Source organism: Macaca mulatta, chromosome 8 (genome assembly GCF_049350105.2).
Source record: "Macaca mulatta isolate MMU2019108-1 chromosome 8, T2T-MMU8v2.0, whole genome shotgun sequence".
Classification (NCBI taxonomy): domain Eukaryota; kingdom Metazoa; phylum Chordata; class Mammalia; order Primates; family Cercopithecidae; genus Macaca; species Macaca mulatta.
Window position 1 is genome coordinate 62,002,592 of NC_133413.1, and position 16,242 is coordinate 62,018,833.

Here is a 16,242-nt window from a genome sequence, read left to right on the forward strand (position 1 = left end):
TTTTAGTTGGCCTCTTGTCACTTTTTATTTGCTCAGGCATGTGTGTCTTCTGTGTTGTAGGGATATAGTGTTGACAGAATGAGTTTTGATTGGTTAAGTGTGTGCATTTTTAACTTTTTGAAATTGGGGTTAAGATCATGTAAGAATCAAACATGATGTTCTCTGTTGTAACTTCTCATTCTTTTGTATAAAAGATTATACAAAAGATTATAATCATAGTTCATTGATGCCACTTAATAGTTGATGAAAAAATAAATTGGTAAGAATAAGCGTAAAAATCTAGTTTTCACCTAAGAACATTTCTCTTGTCAAAGGTGTTCAAGCAAAGAATAATTTTCCAATCAAGGCCCTTGGAAAATTAAAATGAATCTCACCCAAGCAAGTCCCACTTTCCCTAATGAAATATCTAGAGAGCAGCTGCTTTGTGCTAGGCCCTGGGCTGAGCTCCAGGGATTCAAAGATAAATTAGACAATGTATCTGCTACCAAGCAGTACATACTCTTGGAACCTGTCATTCAATTAATATGTTCTCTAGAAAAGCAGAAATACTGTGCAATGAAAATGACCAGGGATGGCAAGGCTCTAAAACTGGCATTTAGAGTCAAACAACAAAATTTGGTATAATTGTATAATATAATATCCTTATAAAAGTATTGCTTAGAAAAAAATGTGATACTTAAGACTCTTGTGCTAGCTATATCATAAAAGACTATAAACATGTGAGTAGGAGAGAGCCATCATCAGTGCACCATATGCATAAATTAGGAGATAGGAGAGCTGAGGGAGAAAGGAAGAAAACGCTGAACAGAAAGAAGCAGAGACTAGAGATGAAAACAAGATGCTGGTCCTCCAGAGGTTTAAGCAGCTCAGGACTCTCCTGTGATGTAAAGAACAAAGTCACTGCCTCCAAAAGGGATAGGAGAAAAGGACTGGTCCTTGACTAAGAGTTCATGGTAGTCGCAAATCTGGGGGCTGCTTTTTGGCCAAGGGAGCAGCCATTTGAAGGCATGTGGGAGAGAAGCACCCTTTTCCTGTGTCTGAGATGCCAGCAAGGAAGGGATACTACATCAGTGAAGGAATAGAGGGCACCCAGGAATCTGTGAGTCCTCTGAAAATACACACAGAATGTGGGGTCTATTTTTCTATCTTTGCTGTATCTTCCTGCAAAAGAAGTTTCATAGATTCTACTAGATTTGTGAGATGGTCTTATGTAAAATGGTCAACAATCACTGTGTTATGGCAATTAAAGTTGCTCCTGGGCCTAGTAAATACTCAGGAAAGGTGAGGGGGTAGCGCCGATGCAAGGTCTTTTAAGGCTGGCATGAATGTAAAAGTTGATAAATAGTTAGCAGAGGAATGACAGCTGAACATGCAGAAGAAGGAAAAGTCAAGCCCACGGGAAAGGGGCGACCTTTCCTGGCACAGGAAGACAAAGACAGACAATGCAAGTTTTTGGGAAGGAATCATGCGATTTCACCTCCTGAAACCCAGAAGTGGAAAGAGGGAAGAAATTAATTTTTTTTTTTGTTAATTTGTCTGTTTATTTTTAATATTATCAAGTGAAGCTATCATAACATAGGTACATATACAGAATATAAGTTACTTAATTGGTGAAATATGATCTATTTTTTTAAAGAGCTGAGGCAGGGCTGGGTGTGGTAGCTCACATCTGCAATCCCAGTACTTTGGGAGGCTGAGGCAAGCGGATCACATGTGGTTAGGAGTTCGAGGTCGACCTGGCTAACATGGCGAGACCCAGTCTCTACTAAATATACAAAATTAACCAGGCGTAGTGGCACACGCCTGTAATCCCAGCTACTCGGGAGGCTGAGGCAGGAGAATCACTTGAATCTTGGAGGTGGAGGTTGCAGCAAACCGAGATCGCACCGCTGCACTCCTGCCTAGATGACAGAGCAAGACTCCGTCTCAAAAAAAAAAAAAAAAAAAAGCCGAGGCAGTTACACATTTTTGTGATTATGAGTGACAAATGAAGTTATACTTACTCAAAACCAAAAGTAACCATATCCACAAAAAATCACAAACAGTATTATGTTTTCAAAAGAAGATTAAAAAATAGCTTTAAAAACGGTCTCTCTGGGAACTTACGTTCACAATTCAGTGGATAACTGATCTTCACCTTCTGCTCATTACATGTTTTAGGAAGAATAAAAAGAAACAGTGTGATTCTTGAGAGCAAGAATACTCTTATAAAAAGAAAATAATTCATTTTCATATGATCCCGGAATAAAACAAGCTCTTTAAAAAATAAAACACTTTCGACCAAGAAAACAAAATGAAAAAAAGATTTCCTGAGCTCTTGGTACTGAAGGAGGCAGGATGTTTGTACATGTCACAAATCCTACTGGCAAATGCTGCGGTCTGTGGATCTCAGAGCAGTGAACTCAGAGGAGTAGATGCCGAGGAACCCCACCCAGCCCCTGCCTGCCTCTCCCGGAACTCCTCTGCTGTCCTCTCCTCTAGAGGGCAGTGTTCCATGTACAATTCCACTTAGAAAAAAGTGTGTCAGTTTCGCTGGTGCGTCTTAATGTTATGGGGGTGAGATGAGTCCAATGCTAATTCTAGGATTAGACTCCTTGGTGCAGCAAGACCCATGGCGTTTCATGTCTCACACATATCACAGGGGCCCTGGTGCCAGTCTTGACCCTACTTCTCATGTATCTCAAATGTCCTTCTTGGCACTCACAGCCAAGTCTTTCAGAGACAGCTGCCATCTGCTTTAGGATTGGGTTTCCACACTGTTATGATCTAAATGTATCTCCCCCAGATTCAAATGTGGAAACTTCACCTCCGATGTAATGGTATTGACAAGTGGGGTCTTAGGAGATCAGGTCATGAGGGTGGAACCCTCATGAAAGTTATTAATGAATTATAAAAGAGGCTTCACATTTGCTCCTTTTGTCTTCCCTCCACTCAGCCACGTGAAGATACAGGGCTCGAGACACATCTTAGAGGCAGAGACAAGAGCCCCCACCCAGTGGACTGAAGTGATTTAAAAACAAAGTCCTAAAACCACACTTGTGAATTGATACAAAAAGGAAAAGAAGTAATAGGGTAAAGAAATACTATGTAAATTAAACTACTTAAAGCTATGTTATCTTCGGCATTCCTGAGAAATTGCAATCTACAGATTTGAGGACTAACACTGTAAAAAAATTCCAATTTATTTATTTTGCACTCATAGTTGAATGAGTGTATGTTTCATATTTTACAAATTTGCTATGAATGGAAGGGGAAAGTCAGGCATCTGTAACAGCCTAAGCGAAAAGCATCTGGCTTCTGCTGACTTCTGGCAACCCACCCATGCCAGTCAGCAATGCTCTCCTCCTCCTGCTGATGCCAAGCACCAGGATGCACAGAGTTCCACTAGTTCAAACATTCTCCCAGGCAAGGATAACGACGCAACATTTAGGCTGCATAGACTCTTGGGGCTCATATCCCATATACATGAAAGGAACAAATAGAAAGGTCACTGAGTGAATGCTCAATGCAGTCTCCCCAGCTGCTGTCCGTTTGAAAGGGCACTCATACTTCACATCGGCCACTGCAAGGATGGACAGTGGCCCGCAGTGGAGGCTAATACAGCTAACACTAGAACCACATGATTTAGGAGGAATTTGGGACAGGAAATTTGTAAGAAGAAACATTCCGGGTATTCTAATTTGTGGTGAATTTACAAGTTAGCTGCCAATTGAGAAGTGGGACTCAGATTGCACAAAACATCATACTCCTAGCTTTTTCTAATCCAGATAATCTACCCACAGGAAACATTTAAAATTCTGATAGGATTGCATACATGGCCACAAGCCTATCTGTGCCATCTTTGAGCTTCTCCTGGATGACTCTAGTAGCTGTGGGATTCCTGGCTGCTATGCTAGCCTCTCCTCCTTACAATACACCTTCCAGATGTCTGCCAGTTACTGTGTCAGGGAAGAGTCTCTCTTCAGGTCACTCTCCTGCTTTAGAGTTAAATACGGAGTGAAGATCAGATTCCCTTGCAAGGAGCACAGCCTCTTTAAAACCTGTCCCCTATTACCTTTTTGTTCTCTCCTCCTGACACTCAACCCCACGCCTTCCTGCTTTCAGTCCCTCACCCCAGATGCTACCTGCTGTTCCCCATCATCTAGCCTCTTACACTGAAACTTCTAAGACTAGATCAAATGGCATCTCTTATCAGTGGCTTGCTGTGAGCCTTCCATTTCTCACCGCTGTGTGCTCACAGCATTTAATCACGACTTTTACCAAGCCCTTTCCACACTGATCACGGCAGCTCCCTGGCTCCCCCTACATGCTGTCAGGCTTTCCCTGTGTGGATGCTGTTTCAGTCATCTTGGCTCCCACGCCTACCACAGGGCTGGATCTGAGCAGATGTGCAATATCATAATGCCCCTGACAATTGAAATTATCATGTTATAATAAAATATCTACAGCTAACATTTATTGATTGCCTATGATGCAGGAGGAATGGGGCCAAGTATCTGATGCATTTTATGTAATTTAATCTTTAAACAATTCTGAGAAGAAGGTGCTACTTTCTCATTTTATAGGTATCCTGAGATTGAAAACTGTTTACTTTTCACAGGCTCTCGGTACTGTTGGGTGGTAGAACAGAGATTTAAACCAGGTCTTCGTGAATCCAAATCATTGTCCTTTCCAAAAGAAATGTGCAAATTCAATCTGCGGGGTGCTTTGATTTCTTTTAAATACATTACACATTTTCACAGTTTGATATTCCACATATGTGACAAATTCTATTGGCATAGAAGTATTTATAGCCTTGGTTTTGCAAAGAAAGGCCTAATCTTGGCAATTGGCTACAGAACTTATAATTTAAAACTTCTTTGAAAGATTTCACACAAAAATACCTTAAAATATTAATAAATATTAGTCTCCTATATTTAACCTACTGCAGACAAAAGTTCTTTATGAAACTTTTAAAAATATATATATATTTTTAAAGGAGGAAGGTTGGTGAGCATGAGAAACAGTTGAATCTCATTCCTGGAAATGTATACTTATAGTTTTAATGAAACTTCAAATCCTGTATGTAGAAAAAGTAACAGTAATATTTTAATGAAAGACATTAAAGGTGCAGTGAAAAAGCTCCAACTTAAATTCCGACCATGAATTAGAACTATCACAAAAAATAATTTGTTTTTATTGTCACTACTTTTCTCTCCCTAAGAAGGCCTATGTGATGGGCCAGTTTATTTTATGAATTTATATCAGAATGTATGGTCTCATATCAACAAAAGGGGCTTGCTTGGATTACCACAGAACATAAATGGGCTAGATATGCTTGCCTTGCCTCTCCTAACTGAAATGCAAGTTAATAGGAGGTAGCAATATTTGCATTTCCAAGGAGGTGGGTAGAAAAAGGAACAGAAAGGGGGACTTCAGTTTCTGGTGAATCCTTCCTTTAATATTAAACCTCTCCAACAACAAGTACTAAAAGCTCTGCAACACCCCCAGGGAACCAAATTCCAGCCACACAAAGTGACCTTTAACACTTTTACCTCTCCTAGGAAATGTTTAAATCCAAGCAACATTTGCATACTTACTTTCTCAGTTTTTGTCTAATCTCTGAATCTTTAATTTCATTTTGAAGATCCTCAAAGTTCTTAACTGAAGTCAAATTACAGAAAACTCTGAAGTCAACATATGGTGGGATCCCGTGGTCTCTACCCCTTTGGATGATGGTGGCAGCCGAGTCCACTGCTGCAGAATAAGCCGCGGAGAAGAGCCTCTGTGTCAGCTCAAGACTGAGAAGGTAGGAGGTTGCCCGCCATTTAGCTGCCACGCCAAACAGCCCCCGGAGGACCGGGTCTATCCCACCTTCCTTAATTATTCTGGATGGTGAAAAGAACGCTTTATTGAACGGAAGGTGGCCTTCGGAAATTTCACCTAAGGTGTCATTCAGTCGGTAGAGAATAGGATTGATTAATATGTGGCCAAATCTAAAGGCTGCAGTAGCAAAAGAGTTAATGATGCCCGCATTCACGTTGGGGTTGTAGCCCCGGTAACCCCTCAGCATCCTAGTGCCAGGGTCCCCCAGGACCTTAGGCAGCCAGTGGCTGTAGGTGATGTGCTGCAGCTCCGCACCTACGATCTTCCTGGCTTCCTGGTAAACCGTGTCTCCGTCCCAGTGGGGGTTTAGGGCGGACAGCTCCCTGGCCAGCCTGTTGTGTTCCCGGAACCACAGGGTGTGCATGGCGGTCAGAGCCAGATGCTCGTTGGCCCGGTGGTCCCCGGCCAGGAAACAGGGGCTGTCCTGCTCCTGTCGCTCGCACCCAGTGGGTGGGTCTGTAGAAAAGGGCAATAAGTGCTTTCCCGAAGGAGGCCAAGGCAAGCCTGTCCTCAGGAGTCCCCGAAGCACGGAAGGGTGTCTGAGAGCCTGGGATTCCCGCTCCGAGCTCCCGTAAACGTTGGAGCCATCGATGTAGGCTGTTTGCTGGTTGATCTGCTCTCGTGCATAGACTGAACCCACCTTCGCAGAGGGTCGGCCGCTGGCACACGCGGGGCTGGAGCGCGCGAAGAGCATGCAGGTCGCGTGGGTGCCCCGGGGGTTGGCGTGCCGGGTGTTCATGGGGAAGCACGGAGGGTCGTTGGTGCAGACGGAGCTGCACGGCCGCCCATCCAAGAAGCGGGCTGTGCTCAGCGCGGGCACTGTGTGGCCCAAGTCGTGCTCTAGAAACCAGCCCCAGTGCATAAGCATACGTGTGTAGCTGTGGTCGGGGGTGACGGCCGCAGCGCGCGCCCACACTGTGGCGACCAGCCGGGGCGGCGGGAGGGGCTGGCGGGAGCCCACGGGAAGGCCGAGCCCGCGGGGCGAGCGGATGCCATCCTGGTAGGCGGGTTGCAGCAGGCGCGCGAAGGCGGTCAGCGCAGCGCCCCACGTGGGCTGCTGCAGGTTGTTGCACGTGCCGTCGTGGGCGCGGTACTTTCTGTGGAAACATGGGTGGGAGCAGTTTGGCAGAGGCCTGCGAGCTGTGCATCCAGATAAACTGGCGATGAGGCCGAGGGAGCGCGGGGACACCAAGTCATTGTACCGGAATTCTGAAAGACACGCGGCAAAAGCCATGAGGAGGGCGGGCCTGGGAGGGCGCGGGCAACTTGGAACTCCAGGTGCTGCGGGAACACCCCGCCCGCCCTGGGTGGACAGAAGCCCTTCTTACTTCTAACAACATTTCGTTAGGTCACAACAAAAGGGGGGTTCATTCTATAACACTAAAAGATGTTTCCAGAAGATCCCTGGATTATTTTTGTACTGTTCATCCTGTAAACAATGGCTAGCTGCTAGAAGCAGCAAAATGGAAAGAGAACAGGTGCCAGCCAGCTACTAACTTCTACTCTGTGCCTTTACAAGAACGATGTTGGCAAGGATTTGTTCATCCACATCCCAGAATTGTTTTGTTGATTTTTGTTTGTTTCATTTCAGAATTTTTTCTCTCAAGTTTTGTGCTTCTAGAGAACAAGGTCAAAGAAATGTCACTATGGATCATGTGAATATTAACCCACATGATATTTGACAAGGAGGGATTAAGCAGCAACTTTCTGAACTACTATAAGCTGTCATTCCCTGGCAAACAGGCAAAATAATAAGGGACATGCTTGGAGCTCTACCTTTTAACAGGGCTTAAAATTCCAGCTTTCTCCCAATGCTACAAAGACTGTTCACTAAGTCGTACGAAAAGTTACCATCCCTATTTAATCCCCAGAAACTGGCAAGCGATAATGGGACCATTTGCACTTTATCTGTGTTAGCCAGCTCCTGGCTGGATCCTGAGATATCCTAATCTTGGGAATCTGGATATTTTGGCTAAAGAAGCTTTGAAAACCCATCATACTGGCTGGCCGGGGACAGTCATATGCCCGTTAGGGAAATTGTACAGAGCTCTAAGGACTGAAGCAAGCTCACAGATAGGCCTTCTGCACCATGTCTCGGTTGATTTTCTGAAGGAGAATAAAGAAAGGGTAAGCCGATAGAAGTTGATGCTGTATTCACAGCACAAATAGTATGTAGCAAAGAATCTTCATTTATTTCATTTGAAAGAGAACAACTTAGAAAATCTGAAAGCTTTCGATATCATCTCATTTGACATATACTAAGTAGATGTCTGGTTTTAAAAAGAAATACACAAGAACTTGCATATACCAAAAAGCAAAACAACAACAACAACAACAGAAAAAAACAAAAATCAAAAGAATTGGGGAGGGATTATAAATATTATAAGTGGAGAAGAAATTTCAAGTAAATTCACTGAATGATTCAGGTGATTACAAGGATAAAGTAGAAAAATATTCCCCTGGTAATAAAGCATTTCTCTGTAAGACACAATAATATCTTTTACATTTGAAATGCAAGTTCACTTAATATAAGTTTCCTAAATTTGTTCTCTATACTTATAACTGTCAAAAGCTGAGACAAGTTTGAATATATATTTATCATCCTTACTTTGGAATTACAGTTCCTATGAGAAACATCTGTATTTATTTGGTAAAAGTAATAAGTAAATTAATTTCTAAATCCCAAGATATTCTGGAGATTAAAAGTTCAGTGTCCATTGCTAAGGTGGTAGTCAGTTTTCTGTGGGCAGTAGGCCGAGAACAGAATGGTTTTGCGGCTGACCTTTGCCTTCCAAGTCCACAGTGAGTCCCTGCTTCGCACGTTCCCGTATCAGCTGTAGCGTGTGCTCAAAAATCTCCCCTGCTCTTGCCGTTTCCACAATCAGTGGGTCACGCGGGTAATGAAACTGAGCCAGCAGGTCACTGGAGGTGTGAGGTTTTCTGCAAATGACAAAACACATGATTCTTTACAAAGCAAGACTGCAGAATCCATGAAGCTTGCAAATACTGTGCATTTAAAAAGGCATTTCCCAAACGTTCGAGAAGAATGAAAGCTCCACCACTACCATAGAAGCTCTACAGAGGAGCTGTGGGCTCTTTTCCTATTTTGCTAACAACTTGATTCCAAATGTTAGTCCCAGTGCTGAACTCAAAAATATATGTTTTTAATGAATGGATGATTTAAACAATAGTTTTATGCAGTAAACATCCATGGTGGGGTTCTAAACTGGAGGGGTCAATGAATGGATTCTAGGGGGCTCAGTAAACCTTCTGAAGTACTATGCAATACCTCGGTCTGCAAGACTTGGCATTTTGTACCTTCTCTTCCTTAGTGTAATCTCCTAGAAATTCCCGCTTGCCTTTAGAATCCGGCTCAGGCCTCACTCTCCCTGTAGAGTTTCCCTGAGAGCTCTGACAAGCTATCACTCCATCTTCTCTATTACTCCTGTATCCTTAAATACGTCTCTTATATACTCAGTAAGATGTACTTGAATTGCTGACATATTGTCTCCTCTGCTAAAGAAAGAACTAGGTTACTGATGAGATATTGACCTATTATTTATCTTGTATCCCAAATACCAAGCCCACTGACCACCACACAGTAGCAGTCTATGCACATTTGTAGAACTGAACTAAATATGTTAAAAAGAAATTTAAAAGCACTGAGAATGTGAAGCAAACTGTCTTAGAGACTTTGGTCGACTAAGGTACATCTCATCCTCTATGTCTTGAATCTTAATAACTTGAGGTCACAGAATAATAATAATTATGCTAGTAGCTCACTTTGGTTAAGCACTTTCTATTCTCCAGGCACTGCTGAAGCACTTTTTACATATTATCTCATTTTTTCTTCCTAGCAAACACATCCATGAAGTAGATCCTAGTGTTATCCCAATTTTACAGGCAAGGAGCCTGAGGTACAAAGATGTTAAGTTACTTGCCCAAGGTCACCCAGACAGAAAGTAATGAAGTGAGCAATCAAGGAGAGAATATAAATCGGCTGCGTGGTTCTAGAACACACGCCCATGACCACAAAGCCATTCTGTTTATGGATGTGCAGGAAGCCAGATGAGACTCAATTTGGGATTTTACAATGTCCCTTTTTGACCACTAACTGCAAATACTGAATATGTACTTCATTCCATTATGATGAAACCAACAATCATTTTTTTTGTTGTTGTTAATACATCCTGATGTCACAAACACAGAGAAGTTAATGGGATTGGAAGTTTTCACTAGTCCACAAACATTCCAATTCAAATTAAAATAAAGTAAAATGACAAATATCCTAAACATAATGTTTGTCGTAGCCTCCCAGTTTATACCGAGGTGTGTTCAACTTAATAATCATTCTCAATTCACACATTGCAGGAGCACTGCATCTGACACTGTTTGGTGGATGCTGAGGTAACAGAGCCCATTACCTAGTGTCTATTGTCAGCCTGTATAGCATGGACCTTTGGCATATATTAATGCCATTTAGATTCTATGGGGAAGAAGTGTCCCCTTTTTTAAGGTGAAATGATAATAATAGCTAGCTCAGATGGGGACGCATACACAAGGACTAAAGAAAGCATTCTTTTGCAATTTTATGCACTATAATGTGACTTATGGAGATGATAAAAACCAAGTAGAACAGAAATGAAAACAAGTTTTCAATCTATATAAAATAAATTCTTACTGTGAAAATAAATGTCTTCGTGTGGAGTTAATTGCACTGTCAACTCTCTGTACAGCATCAAGAATGGAAGACTCAACAAAGTCATCGCCAGCTTGTCTACCCTGTATAGCTTTAAAAATCAATTCCATGATTATAAATATCAAACAGACTTTGAAGTTAGGCATGATATGATATAAATGGCATTACATTTTTAAGAGAAAACCTCTAAGACAATGAAAATGTTATACAATATCTACATGATAATGCCCATTGCAGAGAGTAGGTAATTATCTTGAAGCAAAGCTTCATCTAACAATAACAATGTTATTTAGAGAATTAAATTATTCCAAAATCTAGTAAAGCTATGTGAAATATTTCCTTTTGAACAACGCTGATTCACGCGGGATCCAGGTTTGTCAGCAATTTGTCATCTTGGAGAAGGCATGAAATACCTATCTCTTCAGCCACCTTGCTGTAATGTTAAACATTAAAGCAAAGTGAATATTGTTCCATCCCACAGAGGCTTCTTAAGGCAAGAATTGAACTCTCAGTAAGATTTATGGGAAAATTAATTTATGCTTTTTTATAGCTCTCCAACATGTGAAAATACTGCAAAGTTGAATCCTGTAGACAAAGGAAGCTATTTACTTACAGCTGATAATTTCCAATCTATTGAATCTTCTTCAAATACTGGTTTAAGAAGTTTAACCATAAAAGAACAAATACTAAATAAAAATAATTATGAATGAATATTTACAGTTCATATCAGAGATATAATCAGCACAGTATCTAATTCATTTTGAGATATTAAAAGTAGAGTAACATTTTATATGACACAGACAATGAAAACAATAACTTTTTAGCACTGCTAAATACTGAAAGCAAAAGTCGATATAGCTTTAAATGTTGAGTTTGAAATTATTGTCATTTAGGGGAAGTAAAAGTGATTACAAACTTAAATAGTAATAGGAAGGTATTGTATGTATTATCAAAAAGAACTCACAATGAAGTAACCAATGTAAGCCTAAGTCAAGGTGTTACCACAATATAGTATGGTGCTATTTTAAATATATGTATCTATATATGTGTTTATATACATATTTAAGCATATATATTTCACAATAGATGTGCCCATATAGCATTCTACATCTAGATATTACAGGAAAAATCCTGTATATTATGACCATCTATATACCCTAGATTTTATTGTCTTAAAAAGACCACTAACATAAAACAATGTAAAGAAAAAAAATACCAGTGGTAGGGAAATATTATAAGGAAAAAATAAAATTCAGGACTATACTGAAACTCCTTCTTGGCAAACTAGATTATGTTCAGCAATTGTGAGTAAGTAGGTGGCTCCATTGTCAAGTCATTGCAGCCTTTATCATGACCACAAGATTGAGGCTCAAAATGGCCAATGTTGCTTTTCCTAGTCCAAAAAGTACATGGGATTGACCACATATTAGCTAAAGATAATTGAAAGAAAAAAAAAAAAAACACAAAAATTGATTAATTCAGTTGGATGAAATTAACAATTTCCTTTCAAGTAAGAATATGAACAAAATAACTAATAAATGACACAAATAGCTGACAACATTTGCAATCTCAAACTCTGATCCAGAAATGATATTCTGTTTCATACAAAGAAACTTTATAATACACTAAGAAAAAAATATATAGGCAAGTTATAAAAGAGGAAAGCTCAAAAGTTAATAAGGATATAACAAGCTCAAAATCACTTGTAACCTCAAAAATGAAATTTAAAGTGTCAATGAACTACCATTTTATGCTTATTCTGGCAAAAAATAAAAAGTTGGTTAAAGCCAAATTTTCTCAGAAGTGAGAGTTCCTATAAATCCTTAGGCAGCCTGATAGGACTGTGGAATTGACACCTATTTTGGGGATTGTATTTAGAGCCATTTTTGGCTGGAAAGAGATTGTGGTTGTTACTTAGTAAAATTACATATGCACACATCCTCTCATCCAGCAATTTCAATCCCATGCATATATGTAGAAAAATTATAATTGAAATCCACAAGAGTATGTATGATAATGTTTATTGTAGCTTTGTGCAGTAGGAATTGTAGAAAATTGGTTGTACAGCAGTGGAAGTGTGGGTGTATTAGTCTGTTCTCACATTGCTATACAGAACTACCTGAGACTGGATAATTTATAAAGAAAAGAGGTTTAATTGGCTTACAGTTCCTCAGGCTGTACAGGAAGGATCACTGGGGGGGCCTTAGGAAACTTACAATAGTGGTAGAAGGTGAAGAGGAAGGAAGCACGTGTTACATGACTGGAGCAGTAGAGAGAGCAAAGGGAAAGAGGCTACACAATTTTAAACAACCAGATCTCATGAGAATTCACTCACTATCACAAGAACAGCAAGAGGGAAATTCACCCCAATCACCTCCCACCAGGCCCCTCCTCCAACATTGGGGATTAAAATTTGACATGAGATATGGGCGGGGACACAAATCCAAACCAAACCAGTGTGCAAGGAAAATGTGGTGGATGTCCAACGTGCATGCAACAGTTAGAATTGCAAGTGCATGCAACAGTTAGAAAATGTGGTGAATGTTCAACGTGCATGCAACAGTTATACATGATGTAAATGACGAGTTGATGGGTGCTGATGAGTTGATGGCTGCAGCACACCAACATGGCACAAGTATACATATGTAACAAACCTGCACATTATGCACATGTACCCTAGAACTCAAAGTATAATAATAAAAAAAAATAAAATAAAAATTTAAAAAAAAATATTCCCAACATAAAAAAAAAAAAAAAAAAAAGAATTGCCAGTGCATACGTGGACAGACACTTAAAAGATGCTTAAGGTAAAAATTAGAAAACTAGAAAGAGATTACCATAAAATGATTGAATTAAAATATATAATACTTAGATGTAGTATAGTTGTTACATACATAGCAAGGATGACGGAAACAGAGTATGGACATAAAAGGGAATTAATTAATTAGTTAACTAATTGAGTAATTAATATAATTACTATGATTACGAGAAAATAATACTATAAATATAGCTACATTAGTCTGCTTATGTGTTCAAAAAAAGTCAGTAGGAATGAGCCTACTTAATTTACTTTTACCTTAGAAATAAAGAAGCTAAAATCAATCAAATCAATCTGCACTGGCATGTATGACTTGATTATTTAATCAACATATTAGATTTTCTTTGTCCCTTTTACTCCTTCACTTTTGGACCTCAAATATAGAAAGCATCATTAACTACATGCTTCTGTTTGTGTCAGGTATTGTCACTGGGCCACTGCATCTGGGACAAAATATGTTATCAAAGGACTACTTGGATTGGGAAGTAAGAAGGTTGTGTGCTAGGACTGAGTTACCCTACAGGATGTAGTGCTATTGACATGCCAAAATTTAAAAGGCTATTCACTATGGTGGTCAGAAGTTGATGTAAAGTATAAATTTCAGGAAATCATCATTTAATATGTGAATGTGAATTGGATTGATATTTTTGCTTTTATTCTATTTATAAAATTGTTTTGCTGCTATAGTTGTATAAGATTTACAAGCATGGGCCGGGCGCGGTGGCTCAAGCCTATAATCCCAGCACTTTGGGAGGCCGAGACGGGCGGATCACGAGGTCAGGAGATCGAGACCATCCTGGCTAACACAATGAAACCCTGTCTCCACTAAAAATACAAAAAAATTAGCCGGGCGTGGTGGCGGCGCCTGTAGTCCCAGCTACTCGGGAGGCTGAGGCAGGAGAATGGCGGGAACCCGGGAGGCGGAGCTTGCAGTGAGCCGAGATCGCGCCACTGCACTCCAGCCTGGGCGACAGAGCGAGACTCCGCCTCAAAAAAAAAAAAAAAAAAAAGATTTACAAGCATGGGGATTTTACAGCCCTTGTCTTCATCTTTCAGCGCATCCATTAAATGGAAAGAGCAAGCCTTGCTCAGCACAGAGCTCAGGGCTGATGTGATTATCAGATAGCAAAGACACGCAAAGTTCTTTCAAAACTGCATGTCACAATGCACATATAAGGTGACTTTCATGATTAATGTGTTTTAAAACCCACAGGCAATCTGTATCCTCACACGATTATCAATTGATACTATGTTATACTGTCATTTCCTTCAATACGATTTGCTATTTATCTATAAGAATCAGAAGTCAACCAGCGTGTAAAAGTGAAAAGGAGAAGAAAATTTGGAAAATAGAATAGTATGCAAATACTCTTTGAAATATTTAAACTACACAAATAGAAAACACATAAAGTTGTTCAGATTCTTAAAAGCACATTAAATACATGATATATTCAAACAAAAACATTCTTGATAACAAAGCTTTCTCGTTTTAATGTTAGTTGTGTTTTTTTAAGTTTATGTGGTTTAAGAGTAAACTAAAACTAACTCTTTTATTATTCATTTGATTTCAGTGTTGTTTGGTACAAATTGCAAAAATAGTTTTATAAATTTCTTTAGAACAGCACTGTGTTATGTAAGCAAATCCAATGTGTTGGGGGCACATTAGAATTAATCAATACTGTTGTAGTTATTTGTCTCAAAAATCATCTCAGTTAATGGCCTAAGGAATAGAATAATCAGAAAATTCTGAGCATATTCTCCATCTTTTCGTGCAAAATTTTACAGGAGTAGAGGGACAATTAGATCATTTTTCTTTGTTAAGTCTCAGGGTTAATAAAAATGAGAAAAAGGCCTCAGTAGATTTACAAAATGAACATGTTTAAAGTTATTGATGCACATCTACTTGCAATCCTGTCCCTGTATCTATGAGGCTATCACCATTATTGATGGTAAATTTAAATGGTAATATTGAGTCCTTTCAGAAAATGGGGAGCTTAGGCCACGTGGCCACTCACTGCTCTGCATGAAAGGCCTGGTTCTGGGTCACTTGGGGACTGAACCTAGAGATGGGATGGGAAAACTAAACAGCTGTGCTCCTCTGTCACCATTGCTAAAATATGCCTAGACCTCAATAAAGGCTGAGATTTTTTCACAATTACCAATGGGGTTTTGAGTATCTTTTTATCCTCCGCTATTTCCCCCTGGGGAAGAAAATTACCAGATGATGTAACTATCATAACTAAATAGGTCTTATCACTCTCAGTCTTTCCCTAAAAAGAATGATGCTAACACTGACATATGTGAGGGCTGTCCTAGGACACCAGAGACATGACCACAGCATACACACTGATGGTAATGACTGCCTTTATGAAATCATTTTCTTTCAACAGCAGAGAATCTGTCTTACTCATCACTTTGCATCATTAAACATGGAAACGATTTCATTGCCCTGGAGAGCTCCACTGTTTTTCACAGACTGGAAAAGGAAAGGCACCATCTACTTTGTTTAAGGTTATGGTGCTCAGATTACAACGTTTTATTTGTTTTCTTTATAATGTTTAAACTATTCAAACACTACAACACCAAAAATCTGGAAATGCTACTTACACATTAAATGTATATGTTAAAATTTTGAGAGCATTTATCTCAGGATAGAAGTATGTGGTCACTGTGTATTTTAGTACAAAATGGATGAGAAATGTGTTACTTTTAACATAGTTAAATGTAATATAAACATAAGTGTATGTATACTAGGCAGATGCTGTTGTTTACAGAAATATTTCCCCATTATTGTATTATTAAAGTTTGACAAAATTAAAACAGAAAATAAAATTAAAAGCTTGGCAAGAGAGCAAAAATA

General features: G+C 39.7%; 1 protein-coding gene across 1 annotated transcript in view; it reads right to left on the reverse strand.

Moving 5' to 3' along the window:
• PXDNL (peroxidasin like) overlaps nucleotides 1-16,242 on the reverse strand; it is a 504,118-nt gene that overhangs the window by 88,574 nt on the left and 399,302 nt on the right. Inside the window, exons 15-17 of the mRNA XM_015145355.3 lie at nucleotides 10,547-10,655; nucleotides 8,648-8,805; nucleotides 5,580-7,074 (exon numbers count right to left, since the gene is read on the reverse strand). Coding sequence (XP_015000841.3) covers nucleotides 5,580-7,074; nucleotides 8,648-8,805; nucleotides 10,547-10,655 — 1,762 coding nt within the window. The remainder of the gene's footprint in view (nucleotides 1-5,579; nucleotides 7,075-8,647; nucleotides 8,806-10,546; nucleotides 10,656-16,242) is intronic.